This window comes from Sceloporus undulatus, chromosome 5, assembly GCF_019175285.1.
Source record: "Sceloporus undulatus isolate JIND9_A2432 ecotype Alabama chromosome 5, SceUnd_v1.1, whole genome shotgun sequence".
In the NCBI taxonomy this organism is placed as follows: Eukaryota; Metazoa; Chordata; class Lepidosauria; order Squamata; family Phrynosomatidae; genus Sceloporus; species Sceloporus undulatus.
In genome coordinates, this window is record NC_056526.1 from 121051629 (window position 1) to 121066925 (window position 15297).

A 15297-nucleotide genomic window follows, 5' to 3' on the forward strand; every position below is an offset into this window, starting at 1 on the left:
ATTGTGGTGTGCCTTCAAGTCCTTTCTGATTAATGGATACCCTGAGGTGACCCTATGTTCAGAAGAGGTTTGGCCTTTTCCTTCCTCTGAGGCTGAGTGTGATTTTCCTATGACCGAGTGGGGACTCGAACCCTGTTCTGCACATCCCAGTGCTCTCAAATCACTGCACCATGCTGGCTCTTAGCAAGTGCCTATTTCTATCCAAAATTCAGGCTGCATCCGCACTGCAGAAATAATCTGGAGCTCTCTGACGGAGAAGGCTAAATATCTTATGCTTTCCTTTTCCATAAACACATTGTGCCTAGTTTAATTTTTCCTCCCTGCCTATCTACTTGGTCTCCCTCTTTGTTTGGTACATAGTTCCACCACCTGAACATGGATCAAGAACAGACTCTTATCTACCTAACATCCAGAGGTAGCTGTGTTGGCCATATAGCAAATCCAGTAACATCAAAACCCCACCAAACAGTGATATCGTTATTGGACCAACCAAAATGCACAATATACATGTTGTAAGGACTCTGTTCCATTCAGATATTTAAGGAAAGCCCATAAGGAGGCCATAACTATAGCAGCATCCTTTTGCTCTTTCCCCCAGCAACTGCTTCTTTTGGTACTTCCAGGGCTGCATCTGCCCTGCAGAAGTAATTCAGCTTGACACTGCTATAACTGCTGTGGTGCCATACTATGGAATTCTGGGATTTGTAGTTTTGTGGGACATTTAGCCTTCTCCGGTTTGACACCGCTTTAACTGTCGTGGCTCAAGGCTGTGGTATTCTGGGAATGGTAGTTTGTTGTGGCCCCAGAGCAGAGCCATAACAAACTGCCCCCAGAGCACTCCCAGAATTCCATAGCCTTGAGCCACAGTGGTTAAAGCGGTGTCAAACCGGATTATTTCTCCAGTGTGGATGCAGCCTCAGACTTTTTCGGCTCCTCTAGCCTTTCCACCTCTTCTTCTTTTGTCCGAAACACACTGCATAAATAATCCGGTTTGAGACCGCTTTAACTGCCCTGGCTCAGTGCTAGGGGATCCTGGGAACTGGGGTTTATTGTGGCACACCAGAGCTCTCTCTGACAGAGAGAAGCCTAAATGTCTCAGAAACAGTTCCCAGGATTCCCTAGCATTGAGCCAGGGCAGTTCAAGCGGCCTCAAACTGGATTATTTCTGCAGAGTTTTGGACCTTGGTTGCTGGGATGACTTTAAGAGTGTTACTATTTAAGAGTGGTCCCCAAACTGTGTGCCCTTTAAGAGATTGTGGACTTCAGCTCCCAGAAGCCTCAGCCATGTTGGCCAATAACCTGGGATCCTGGGAGCTGAAGTCCAAAATCCCTTAAAGAGCTCAGTTTGGGGCCCACTGCTCTATACAGTCTCCATATAGACTAGAGAATGGTCCCCTTTAAGAGATTTTGGACTTCAGCTCCCAGGATCCCAGACTATTGGGCAACATGGCTGAGGCTTCTGGGAGCTGAAGTCCAAAAGCCCTGGAAGAGCACCACTAGAACGAAGGCCTCTCTGGGAAAGGGCCGCCCTTGGTGCCCTTCCGGTTAATGGAGCTGCACTTCCGGCCTGTCAGCTGTCTCTCCTCCTCCTTCTCTTCCTGGGAGGCCTTGAGCCTTTTATTGCTCTTCCTCCTCCCTGGAGCCCATGGAGCCTCCTGGGCAGCAGGTGAGGCAGGGGAGCCCCCACAGCCCCGGCCAAGGCGGCCCTGGACAGGTACTCCCCGACCCCTTTTCTTAAGCTGCATCCGCACTGGAGACATCACCCAGTTTGGCACCGCTTTAAGTGTCTTGGCTGAAGGCTATGGAATTCTGGGAGTTGGGGGTTTGTTGTGGGCACAAAACTACAGGACCCAGAATCCCCTAGCTTCCAGTTAAAGCAGTCCCAGGCTGGGTTATTTCTGCAGGACCTAAACCTCAGAGGTGCTACAGGATTTTCTTTGCATGCTGGCTTTAAGTGATTGGTGCCTAAACAGAGGTTCAAGGAGCTGAACCATTTGATTTCCCTTCTTATACAAAATAATAATAATGATGATGATAATAATAATAATAGATTTTATTTATGTCCCACCTTTCCAGAAGGATCAAGGCAGGTTGCAATAGAATACATAAATAAATGCATAAAACATACGTAACTAAAATGATATGTCCCTTCATCCCTTACTTTAAAACTAAACATGTCAACACTATGAATACAAATGAAAATCAGTTTAAAATAGGCACAATTGGGGAGAGACATTTGGGCAAATGAAGGGTAATCTATATCAATGTAACGGGAAGGTCAGTCTGGAAAGGCCAGCCGGAAGAGATCTGTCTGGATAGCCTTTTTAAAGGCATCAAAAGAGTGGTAATATGATGGCTATCAGGAGCTTTCAGGATATACGTAACAGCCCTTGAAGCAGATATAATAACATTGATGTTGCAGCAAAGAAAACATTACAGTTTTATAATGGTAATCCTGGTAGGTTTCTTATGACCCAGAGAGCAAGAACCTGTTGGAACCTGGAAGCCTACTTGCAGAGATTGGATAAAACTCGGCATGAAAGATCAGTCTTTCACAAGAAACTGCCCCCATCTGCTGTCGCTGGAGGTCTTTTTAGGGTTGCAAGTTGTATAGTAACAGTGTCAACACAGGCTTACACTTTCGGCTTCCAAATCTTACTTAAATGTTATACCACTATGGTCAAATGATAGATCGCATTTCTTTGTAATGGTATCATTTGGTTTATTTCAAGCTTTCAGTCCCTGGCTGCTGGGGGACTGTCACAACAACACTGGCCTCCATCTAGATGAGGGTGTGAGTGTTTATATGACAAAAGTCTTCAGATAACAGCTTTAAAAACGACATGGGAACATTGCATTATGATAATTTAAACGTGTTTAGGATCATGAGCCAGGGGGCCTCTTTAGATATTTCCAGCAGGACCTCAGACCTTTTCTTCTTCTTCTTTTGAAGGCAGGCTGTGTGCCAATGTAAAGTCGAAGGCTGTGTGCCACATTGCAAGTTGCTTTGGAGACTGTGCTGTTTCAAATGTGGTTTATTTGTCCGTTCACAACATAGCTACTCATTAACAGTTCAGCTAGATGCATTAAGTCAGGCACAGAGTTCTTGGGAGTGAAATGTGGTCAACACTATAGTAGGATTTTCACTGTTAACTGCCTTCAAGTCAACTTTGACTTATGGTGGACCCATGAATGAAAGATCTTCAAGTCACCCTTTCAACAGCCCTGCTCAGGTCTTGCATATTCAGGGCCATGGCTTTTTGGATTGAGTCTTTCCATCTGGAATACAACCTTTTTCTTTTCCTCCTGCCTTTTACTTTACCAAACATGATTGTCTTGCATTATGAGTCATATCCTCTCATGTTATGTCCAAAGAATGGCCATCTCAGCCTAGGTATCCTGGCTTCTAGAGAGAGTCTAGGTTTGATTTGCCTCTTGGACCAATTTCTTTGTCTTTTTAACAGCCCATGATATCTGCGGATACCAATATTCTCTGTAGTCTTAAATTAAGACAATGTTGCTATATAAACTCCCCAAGTGTAACTGTTCACTAACATATGCTCGCCATCAGCAGTTTTCAAAACAAATCCAACTGGGACATAAACTTGTATGAGTTACATAAGCTTTTGTCAGTTGTATGGAAGATGCATTTGCATGGCTGAAGTGGGAAAATAACAACACATGGAAGCGTTTCCAAAAAGCAAATGACATCATGTAAGGCACATCAAGAGTTTCCATGTTCCAATACCCTGTAAGATCACAAAGATGTCTTACAATGAGTTTTACTTGTTTTGAAATAGCACATCTCATACACATTGCGTGTACATTGTTGAAATGTGAGCAAATGACTTTGTGTAACGTTTTATAGTGTTGCTGGTATATTTTATACACTGACTTAATATTCTCTGTTTTGATGAAAGAGCCAAATAAATATGACTTACATACCCACAGAGGATGAAAAGAGAGTCTTCAGAGAATGCAATGAGGAGAGCTTCTGGTACAGATGTAAGTTAAATGTTCTGAGAAGTAATATCTACTTATTTATATCTCGTGTTTCACCAGACAATTAATGTTAAACGCTCCAAAAAGTATAGCTTGTACTAGGAGATTCAGGCAGTTTACTGAGCTCATCAATGTTACGTGAAAATATAAGATCCATTAATATTAAATCTGTTTTCATAGGAACTGGGCCACAAATTACTAGGGAAATAGTCCTTTTCAAAGTGACACTTAACACTGATCTGTGGGCCCAGGATATATCAAGACTCTATGATACCCGTGTAGTATAATCCAGTAGATATGCCTTGGCATCTTCTGTGATGTATCAGAGAATACTGGGGTATAATTTGCCACGTGATCTGATTTTTGATCCCTTTTGACTTAGGTGCTTCAGAAGATCCTGTAGTTGAGTCCTCACATCCTATACTGAAGTCATTAGGCTTAGAGAAAGAGTGGCTGACCCAAGGTCACCCCATCAGCTTCTTGAACAATGGAGCATTGAACACAGATTTTCTCAGTATAGATCCAGTATTTTATGCATTCTTGACTTCCATAGGTATTCTCTCCTTAAAAATATTGCTGCATTTACTCCTTACCCAGAATAGGATCCTGTTTATTATTTATTTAATAATAAAAAAACAAAAGAAAACATACAGAGACATGAGTAACACTCACTTGCCTTAGAAAATTTTTGCTCAGTAGAATTGAGACAGAATTTCAAAACTGAAAGAATCTGAGATGTAGCTATAAGAATCCTTTAGAAGGGAAAAAAATCTATCCGTATTCTTGCATTCATAAGGACTTGGAATTCTTTGTGAATGAAACCTCAGAGTCTTTAAAAACAATTTTTTAACATTTCCAAAATATGTCTGAGACTGTATATTCTCCATATTTTTTTCTAAACAATATTCTACTTGATCTTAGGCAAAAGGCCAAGTGATACAATGCCAGCATCATAATGAAGGCATTGGGCCCCTCTTTAAAAAGTCAGTGTACGCTTTAGAAAGGATTCAGTGCAGAACATTCTTAAGCATGTTTGCTCAAAAGTAAATCACACTGAGTGCAATAGGACTTATCCTTTAATCACTTTAAAGTTTTACTGCCTGTTTTTGAGAAGGCACTGAATTTTAATCTTAGTACATTTTTTTCTTTCCCTGCCCACAGCCTTGCCTCTCTCTGGCATAAGCATGTTAATCACACAGGCGCTAATCAAGAAAGGTAAGCTTCTGTTACCTTTGACTGAATTTGGACATCTGCTGTTTACTAATTTTCTTCATTTTATTTAGAAACCTAATTGAAAAGATGATTAAATATAAGGGGGGGGACCAGTTCAGAACAAGAGAAGTGGAAGTGGAGAGGAAAAATATAAATAGAATGAATAATAATGCATTTTTAAACATCAAAAGATTCAAAGAAATAGAGATTGGGCCCTGTAATTATACTGATTGGTAAGTATGTCACAAAAATGGTCAGCTACAGAAATTACTAGAAAAAATTTGGTCATTCGTTGCTCTAAAGGAATAGAAATTTGAAAAGCATTATTTTTTTGTTATCTGTTAGTGATTCTACACTCCATAGCATATTAGGAATGGGCCTATTTATGGGCATGAGTGAGAAGCGTTTATAAAGGTAAGGGATATCATTGTTTGCAAATTAATTACCTTTTTAGTTTGCAAAAAAAGATTAAATATTCACAGATACAGAAATAATTTTTCTGGCCCTTACAACTTTTATTGGACTTTGCCAGCAGGTGTAGTTTTAGAAAAACACCTGGGCATTTTTTGGATGATTCAAAGTTTAGACCTTATTTCAAGATGTTGTAGTACTTTTTTAGGCAAGTGAAGAGTTACCTTAACAGTCTTCACACAAAGCTCTGGATCATGGCATGGAATGACCAAACTTCCTAAACTGAGGATGATGAGGATTTTGTGTCTAACAAACACAATCTCTGCTACTTAATAGGAGTGTCATAATGTATTTTGTTCCAATCAATGTGTAGTTCATTATTTTAAATGATTACTCTCTTGTTACTCTTTGTTTTTATAGGAATTCTTACAACACATTCAAGATTTGGCTCATTACCAAAAGTTGCATGTGAGTTTTATCTTTTTGTCATTTTCAATTGTACATGATATTTCACCACTGAGAATTAGGATTGTCAGTACAGTTCAGGTATTTTGAGATGTATTTTAAATAAAGATGGACTGGATTACTGGTACTGTTTCTCACTAGGTTTAATAAAAGGTAGACGAAATTAGATAAGATTCAGATCGAGTAGATTGAAGGTCTGGAAGGTAGATTTCTCTTTCTTTTTTATCTCTGCCCTTCACTTTTTCCCCTCTTACCACCCCCTCCCTTTTTATGTTTTCTGGCAGACCATTCTTATAGAGTCTACTAGTTCCACAAAATCTCATAGACCTTACTTGTATGCTGGTCATTTCTCTACTCTTGAGGCAATATCCACCATGATGCCACTGCCACTGTAAAAATAATTGTTAACTCTTCTTTGGGTAGGAGTGCCTAAACATAGGGGTAAACAGATACTTAATAACTATTTTCTTTAAAGCAAGTATATTTAGCCCTTCATATCTGTGGGGGATCTGTTCCAGACACCTTGCCCGGGATAAGAAAAAATACAGGACTTCGTCCTGTTGTCCACACTAAAGCAACACCACATGAGTGGCAGGACAAGGCTCCCTTTGCAGCTGCTGGCCTTCTACTCCTCCAAGGCACTGGCGCTTTGCTCATGAGGCAAGTCCCAGCCTCCAGAGACCACCCCCGGGCTAGACCAGACTGGGCTGGGTGACCACCATCTGCAGCTGGGCCTCGTCAAAAGTATCCCAGGCGCCAGCTGCATCCACCAGGTAGGGCAATGGGAGACAGAGTCAGAGGTAGTAGGTGACTGGGAGTGATGACTTGACCTGCAGCTCCCACTTGCGGACTCCAGCTGGGCTAAGACAAGGAACAGAGCAGAGGCAGATCAATGGTGACCACCACTTGTTAATGTCAGTTAATTCACAGGCATGGCACTATGTACTTCCTCATCTTGAATATGATTGGAAGTCTCCACTTCTTTTAGAAAATGTTCACTCAGTTATAGCAGCTGACCATCTGGACCCAGTTCTTTTCTCACTGTCAGGCTGTTAGTTCACTGGAACCCTCAGTCTTTGTTATTTTAGCCCTAGTCTTGTAAAAGTGAGCTTCTCAAGAAGTACTTGTCATTTTCTACCAAGTATTCGGGAAAATAGTTATTTGCGAAGACGTAGCTAGTAGTTCATCTTGTTCTTTTGGAAGAGACAAGACTTTATGTTTCTTAGTTGCTGCCTGGTAATGACCCAGTTGCCTCAAATCCTTTCTGAGGTCTCTCTTTTGTTGCCATGGAGGCATGGAATAGAGAAGAAGGCTCCAGGGACTAAACAAATCATTTTTTAGTGTTTAAGTTAAACAATTGTTGCATTCTTTTTCTTACATTTCACTTTAAACGTAACTGTATATTTTAAAAACATACCACAACATCAAACGGCTTAAATTGATGTTTGCCTTCCTTTCTAAATAAGTTGCTGGCTTATGTGGATACATCGGAGGGAAGATTTCCTATATGAAGACATGCCAAGAGAAGTTTAAAAAGCTAGAGAATTCCCCACTTGGAGAAGCTCTGAGGAAACATCGACCATTTCCACATGAGTAAGAAAGTTTGTTCACTCAAAATGTTAGATTTCTTTTAAAAAGTTTACTGTCTTATGAATGCTGCTGTTCATTTTTTCCTGCTGCAGGAGCTCATTGTGCTTCGAAAAAACAGTATTGATCATGTACCATCTATGAATTTTACTATCAGCTTGAAATTTTGGAGTGTTTTAACATAGAAAATAAGATATTTTAGACCACTGCAAAACAATCTTGCAAAGCATGCTTGCTTGTTTACTTTTTATTTTATTATGTAAGTATATTCTGAGTGTTGGGGATGGCATATACATAAAGTTAACAGGCATTTTGTTCAGTTTCCTGTAAGTAAACTTTGATTGAGAGAGAGGGTGGTAAGTATTTGTGCTCAACTCATCCAAAGCTAAGTGTTCTGGAGGAGCCTGACCTAAAGGGGAGATAGTCAAGAAAATATTAAAGTTTCACATTGAAACTAATGGGACCTCAGACTGCTTGAATTTGGCTAGATCATGTTCTTTGTGTATTATAAAGTGGTAAATAATAGGAAATACAATAATCAGCTTCTATTCCCCATTTAATTTATTTTAAAATAAATTCCAGCAGTTTAAAATGAAGCAGAAGTATGGGTTTCTTATTTGGACCATGGGAAATCCAAAACACATATGTAGAAGACTCATTAATTTCTTAACATTTTCCTGTTCTTCAAGTTGGTTTTTACAAATTTACATCAGATAGGGATTTCATATACCTATTATATGTTATTTGGACTACATTCATGAATTGTATAAGAATCAGTTTTTTTCACCATCTTTATTTTAAATCTTTCTACATCTATTTGCACAGTAAAGCAAAAGTATTTAGAAACCATTATTGTAAGCAAATGATTCTGCTGCCTATTGGAATAATGTCGTTTCATCCTCTTTCCTAGGGTGTAGGAAAAGCAAATGTAAAATTTCTGCTTTCATAACCATAGTAAGGCTATATGGCAAGCCATTCCTCCTGCATCTTCCCTTGTACATACATATTTTCCCTGCTGTCTTTAATTTTGCTTAAAGTGGACAGTGACAATAAAGTTCACACTGACAGCCTAAACCCAGGCTTTAGTTTTAAGCAAGATTTGAGATGAGAATTTAAAGCTGATTAAAATAGATTCTAGTTCAGCTAATAGAACTACTGTATTAACAATAGTCATGGTGGGTTTGAAAGTGGGCATTTGAAAGTGAATTGTGGTTAGGTTCAAGGAGGGAACTTGCCCTAGGGAGAGGATGAAAGTAATGTAAAGTCCTATTTTATGCTCCTTTGTTTTTATCCCATTTTATTTACAGTTGTTGAGACTGAAACCATTGTATACCAAACAGACATTTGAAAAAAAACAATTCCCCTTGACTTCAGGCGAAAGCTTAGTTGAGATTCTAAACAGGAAAAGCTTCAGCAGGATGTGGGAAAGTGTGTCAGTCCTATATATTTCCTTTCAAAATAGAGTTTTCTGAGTATAAAGATACAGGCACCATGCAGGTTAAGTACTAACTATTGTACGCAGATAAATTGAATTTTCATGCACAAAGTTCAGTTTGTGATTCATACAGCACATTCAGTTGACTGCAAGGATAGTAGTGAGAAAAAAAGTCTGAGTTGGAAGGAAGGGAACAGAATAAACTTTTCAGTTCTGTAAAATGAGCTCTAGTTAGCTTCACTAGTGCCTTGCTGTTGTCTTTTAACCTCAAAGACAGTTACAAAGCGAAGTAAAAAGTATGGGTTGGGACCACAAAGCACACACCAGAATTTGTGGTTTTGAGAGTTCCTGTACTCAGGGAACTCTTTTGAAATTGACCGTGTGTCTGCCTCTCTGTTGCAGAAGATTTTGAAGTGTATTCTGAAACACTCTTGTCAGTACACCAGGCTGCCAGAACATCATACTCCTAATTAGGATAGAATTCCATTCAGGCCTGTTAGTCCTGTATCTCTGTGCAAGTGAAAGTCCATTTTAGATTGTGTCCAGTGCACACCCATGTTTGCAACTCTTTAGGGGAAGGTTAGGTACTTTGTCTTCCAAGGAGGGTTGTCTGTTGCCACAAGTTTATCAAATGCAAGACTTCCTGATTTCTAGAACTCCATTTGAACACCAGTCCATCAGGTTATAACTTAGCTAGATAGAACTAGAAAAAGTTCTATGTTTTAATCTCACATTGTTGTTCATTGATGCAAACAGAAAGGATTAAGAGACCAAGAAAAAAAAATAATTTGTTTGGCAATGTAACTTAGAAAGATAGGGTTGGAGTTAGCAGGATACAAACTTTTTGGCACTGCAGGCTAAGAACAGCTGGGAGTAGGGTTGCCATAGCACGCCCCCCCCCCCCCTGACCCGCCCGGGTTTGGGGGGCCCCCCCCGGTCACGGTCTGGTTTGGGCCCCCACCCGTGCCTGGTCCCCTGTTTGGGGGCCCACTCCGGCCATTGCCGCTGCCGCTAATGCGGCTGCTGCGGCGCCAACCCACCTCCTCCTCCAGCTCGCCTTCCTCGCCTCCAAGGCGAGGGCTTGAACACTGCCCAGCCCAGGCCTCAGTAGGGGCTAGTGGCAGGTGCACGCGTGCGCGCGTGCGCGCGCGCGGAAGGAAGTGGGGCAGGGAAAGCGAGGCCCCATTCCCTTCCCTGGCTTCCTCCCCTGGCGACGGAGAAAGCCAGGCAGAGGTTTGGGGCTTCGCTTCAGCGAGGCCCCACTCCCTTCCCTGGCTTCTTCCGTCGCCGGCGGAGAAAGCCAGGCAGGGGAAAGTGCCTTTCCTCTTTCTCCTACTCCTTCTGCCTCCTCTCCTCCTCCTTTTCTTCCTCCCCTTCTTCCTCTTCTTCTTCCTCCTCCTCTTCTTCTCCATCTCTTCTCCTCCTCCTCCTCCTCCTCCTCTTCCCCTCTTCCTTCCCTTCTTCTTCCTCTCTACTTCCTCTTCTTCTTCCTCCTCTTCTTCTTCTCCTCTTCCTCCCCTTCTTCTTCATCTTTTTCCTCCTCCTCTTCTTCCTCCTCTGCTCCTTCCTCCCCTTCTTCCTCCTTTTCCTCCCCTTCTTCTTCATCTTCCTCCTCCTCCTCTTCTTCTCCTCCTCCTCTTCTTCCCCTCTTCCTCCCCTTCTTCTTCCTCTCTACTTCCTCCTCCTTCTTCTCCTCTTCCTCCTCCTCTGCCTTTTCCACTCTTCCTCCTCTTCAGTGCCCAAATGTGCTGTTTGGAATGGGGGGAGGCAGGTTGGCCAGAAAGGGAAGTCCATTTCTGCCATCTGCCTAGGAACAATGTCCAAATGTCCTCCATTTTGATCATGCCTAAGAAACATGCATTTATATTAACACTTTTTTAAAAAGCATCATTTTTTGCGTGTCCTCCATTTTTACAAAATATGCCCTACATTTGAAATTTTTGTCCTACTTTTGTCCTACATTTGTCCCAGTTTCGAGGTCCAGAATTATGGCAACCCTAGCTGGGAGGGAAATGAGAATCAAATCTGGTTTGCAGTTCATGTTGGAATATGCTTGTACAGTGCTATATTTGAATAATCAAGACAATGAAAAGGTAACCCAAAATCTGTCCTAAGACATTTGTGCATCCTTCACGAACAGAGTAGTTATGGAGAACACTGAAGATCTGCCACTGAGTAGCTGAAAATCTTTCTGAGTGACACAAGCACCAAGCTTTGAAAAGCTCATCAGATACTGTTGGCATACTTATTTTCTATCATGTCTTTTCCAGACATTAAGAACACAATTGTACTATTTTAAAATGAAAGCTGAGATTTCCAGAATACTATATATTTGCCCAGGGTAGCCGTAGAAGAGATACATCCCTGCTCATGGCCAGACACCGGTCTAATCTGCACTGCAGAAATAATGCAGTTTGATACTGCTTTAACTGCCATGGCTCAGAGCTGTGGCATTCTGGGATTTGTAATTTGTTGTGGCACCAGAACTCTCTAAGAGAGAAGGCTCCCAGGAAACATTTCACAAAACTATAAATCGCAGAATTCCATAGCATTGAGCCATGGCAGTTAAAGTGGTATCAGACTGCATTATTTCTGCAGTACCAATTAGACCATAGTCAGGAAAAGGAGTTTTTACATTTTCTATACTTAAAAGTTTAGCATGTTTGTGCAGAACAGATTCCATAGTAGTGAGCTATTTACACTGAATGAAAATAAGACAGGGCATGGGCTTATGTACTGATCTAGGATTGTCCTTGGATAACAGAGGCTTGGAAAAATAGAGGCCTGGACTGGTTGTGTGTACAGAAGTGAGAAAAATCTGAATCCTTATTCTTCTCTGTTACATATAGATATAGATATTGACATCTTGTGAGCTGGAACTCAGATTATTTATTTGCTTCTATCAATGTGTGTATGTGTGGCAAGTGGTTCCTATCTAGTTTCTAACATTTAGAAGTACTTCACTGTTGAATGGAAGGTAGCTATTGTGGGTTTTCATATTTCCAGGAGCATGGAATAGTGTGGGAAGCCTCAGGTCACATGAAGGACACTTGTCACTAAAACAAAGCTTATGGCCTGAATTCTATGGTTAGTAACAACTAGATTAGACCCATTGAATCTTATGGGATTTACCTAAGTGTTAACTAGTCAACAGCTAATTCAATGGGTCTTCTGTAACTGGAAGTACCAACAGGGTTCAGTCCTGTGACTTGAGTGCTAACTAAACTATACAAATATCTTAGATTTCTACCCAGATCTACTTTGGGACTTCAGATTGATGGCAACACGTATATCCATATCTATATGTAACAGAGAAGAATGAGGATTCAGATTTTTCTGTCTGCTATAGTTGTTTAGCATATTATCGTTTGTCCCAAGTATTACAGACTTGAGTGGCTTGATAGGAAATACATTTAATGCATTATACACATACCTTGAAAAATGGGAAGATTTTTTAAAAATGCATTTCTGATAACTGTTGCATTTCTCTTCAGGTATAATTCTCAACAACCAGGATTTCCAAAAGTGCCTTCACCTTTTGAAAGTGCTCCAGCAGCAGAATCATTAGAGTCTTCAAAATATGCTTCAAAGTATGCTGTTGATAATTATGGATCAATAGACTTTCGCTCTAATTATGAACCTGTCCCATTTAGTTCTTCTATGAATGAATCCTCACCTACTGGAATAACAGATAGTTCCCCTCAAGGTATGATCTGTCTTGAATTTTATAATGCATTTCCTGTCAAAAATGAAAAACATATTGTTCATTTCACTGATAGATGTGAACTTTTTCAGTTTTAAAATGGTGACATTAGGATGTATATTAGGGATATGATATGTGTGTTTTGTGAATGTCCCTGTTCAGTTGATTCAGTCAGTGTAGTCAGATTTGCAGGGGAGGACTGGCAGGCACAAGGAGGATATTCCTGCCAGTTCTCCCTGGAGATTTTCTTGTAGCATTTATCTGCTACAGTTAGTCATCTTTATGATGTTGGACTTTTGCTGATGGTATACACTTGGAAAAGACCAGGGGAGAATTGGTGGGTGGAAGGAATCATACACTCTGTACTATCTGGTGGATTCTGCCCTGCAAATTCAAGGAATTGCCATAACCTGACATGTGACTTGAAGGTCTGTACACACAGACAACCATTTGCATAGAAATTGTAGTGGCAGCATCCATGAAGAAGTGTGCTGGAGGCTGCTTATGAACGGTCTCTTCACCTTTCGATAATACACAGCAACACTTTCATTGTTTACAGGATGAAGATGACATTTGTCTATACAAACAGAAATAGCTAAATTCAACCTGAATTTAACCTGTATATTCCATTTACAGATATGTATAAAAACTACATTGACATTTCACCTACCTTATGGCTCATCTCACAGTGTAGTGCACTGAGGAGCAGATCCCTGAACTTAGAGCAGTGTTGAAATGTATGGCCTATAGGGAGCATCTAAAACAAAGGCAAGCAGGCATACTGTTTAAACCTGCATTAATTGTAATTTCAGTTACTTTTAACTCTAGGGCACCAGTTCCCAACCTGAACTCCATGGAGCCCTTAGGGTTCCGCGAATCAAAAATGTTGGGAACTGCTACTCTAGAGAAATCTGTTTTGAAACCAGTTGAAGTCAGCTACTCACAAATAAAATATTCCCATAATCCATTTGTGTGTAATGTTATTCATTCCACTGCTCCTTTCTCTCTCTTTTGTATTTATTTCTTTTGTTGCCTAAGAACCTACACCACCAATGGAAGAAGGTCCAAAAAGAAGAGGAATTACATATGATGAACTAAGGAGCAGAAACAGAGAAGTGTATGAGGCAGGAATAACGCAGAGGTCAGATGTTCCATCAAAGTCATCACAGGAAATACCATTAAAGAAAGAAGGTAAATTGTTAAATAGCTGAAATATTTGGTAATAACATCTGCACTGGTTGTGTCAAGGACATGGGAGTTTCATGTTTAATCTTGCCATTCCACTGGCGACTCACAGCATTGTAAGGAGTAAACAAGAAACAGTGTTCTTTTTAGAACTCATTTTATGTTCATTTCCTTTCAGTGGTATGGCCTGATTTATCACTGGGTACCATTCATATAGGTTCAGCTAAATGAACCCAAATGCCCCCTTCAGTTATTTGGACCTGAATAAATCAGCACAGTAAATTGGTCCAGATCAGGTGTTTGGAAACAGCCAACTTTTTGAGGGGTTGTTTTTAATTAACCTTTGAATTCATAGCAGAACTCTGAAGGATGTGCCATTGTTTTCTTCTGTTTACCATTGTACTGGAAGGAAACTGTACTTGGCACCAAATGTGAAACTGTGCTTCTCTGATTATAAAAAGTCCTGTACAAAAAAACAAAGACTGATATGAGCTAGGAAGTCATACTACCTTTCATTTAATAGAAATGGTATCTGTGACAACAAAAATCTGAATAAGAGTTTATTCTGTCGTTCAGTGTGCTTGCCAAGTCAGTTTCTGAATTTTGAAGCACTGTATTTTCATACAGCAAAGGTATTGTGTGGAATAATACATATCTACAAAATAAGCCACAAGCAATACCGTGTCCTTCTTTTGAGAAAGGAAATTCACTAGTGAACTGGGGGTTGCAGCAGTGAAAGCAGTATAGCAGGTTATACTGTTATGACAATCAAAGTTAGCAAGTCCAGTGCTGAGTCAGATAGTAATCTACTGGCAAGCAGTTCATCCTGTTTCTAACATGCACATAGTTCATAAGTCCTTTTGTGCATTACTGTCTGTTTTCTTTTGTAGGTAAAGTCAATAAGTACGGAGACACTTGGGAAGAGTGAAAATCTTTGCGCCTTCTTAAGACATTTCTTCAATCAACTAATTCACCTTCCTTATCAGGATGAATTAAATATCAAAATTTTCTGTTTTTTGTGGAATGCAAATGTATGACAATAAAAGATATAGGCCTGCCTATTTCACTTGGCAAAGTGAGTTGGTATTGGATTGTTAGGCTAAAACTGTTTAATTTTCAAGAAACAAATTAATTTAAAAAGCAACAACCACCCACAAGTTTGTTTTAAGGCTGAACAGTGACTAACAAGAAGGAAAGTGGGTAACAAGCATTCACGGAAGGAAGCAGTTAACATTTCAATCTGTTTATGATTTAATTGAAAATAACTACTTCTGAAAGGAGAGTCACAAAATTTTAA

General features: G+C 40.3%; 1 protein-coding gene across 4 annotated transcripts; it reads left to right on the forward strand.

Moving 5' to 3' along the window:
- Positions 1 to 1528: 1528 nt before the first annotated feature.
- Positions 1529 to 15075, forward strand: OCIAD1 (OCIA domain containing 1). 4 transcript variants are annotated; one of them, XM_042468857.1, is made up of 8 exons: positions 1529 to 1666; positions 3921 to 4005; positions 5164 to 5217; positions 6046 to 6093; positions 7557 to 7683; positions 12607 to 12818; positions 13854 to 14006; positions 14891 to 15075. In XM_042468857.1, exons 1-8 carry the CDS (start codon positions 1646 to 1648, stop codon positions 14926 to 14928), a joined length of 738 nt encoding a protein of 245 aa, XP_042324791.1. In that variant the 5' UTR covers positions 1529 to 1645; the 3' UTR covers positions 14929 to 15075. The 4 variants fall into 4 exon arrangements, with proteins under 4 accessions (XP_042324791.1, XP_042324788.1, XP_042324789.1 ...); XM_042468854.1 differs by having other exon boundaries at positions 1534 to 1714; positions 3952 to 4005; XM_042468855.1 differs by having other exon boundaries at positions 1534 to 1666; positions 3952 to 4005.
- The last annotated feature ends 222 nt before the right edge of the window (positions 15076 to 15297 follow it).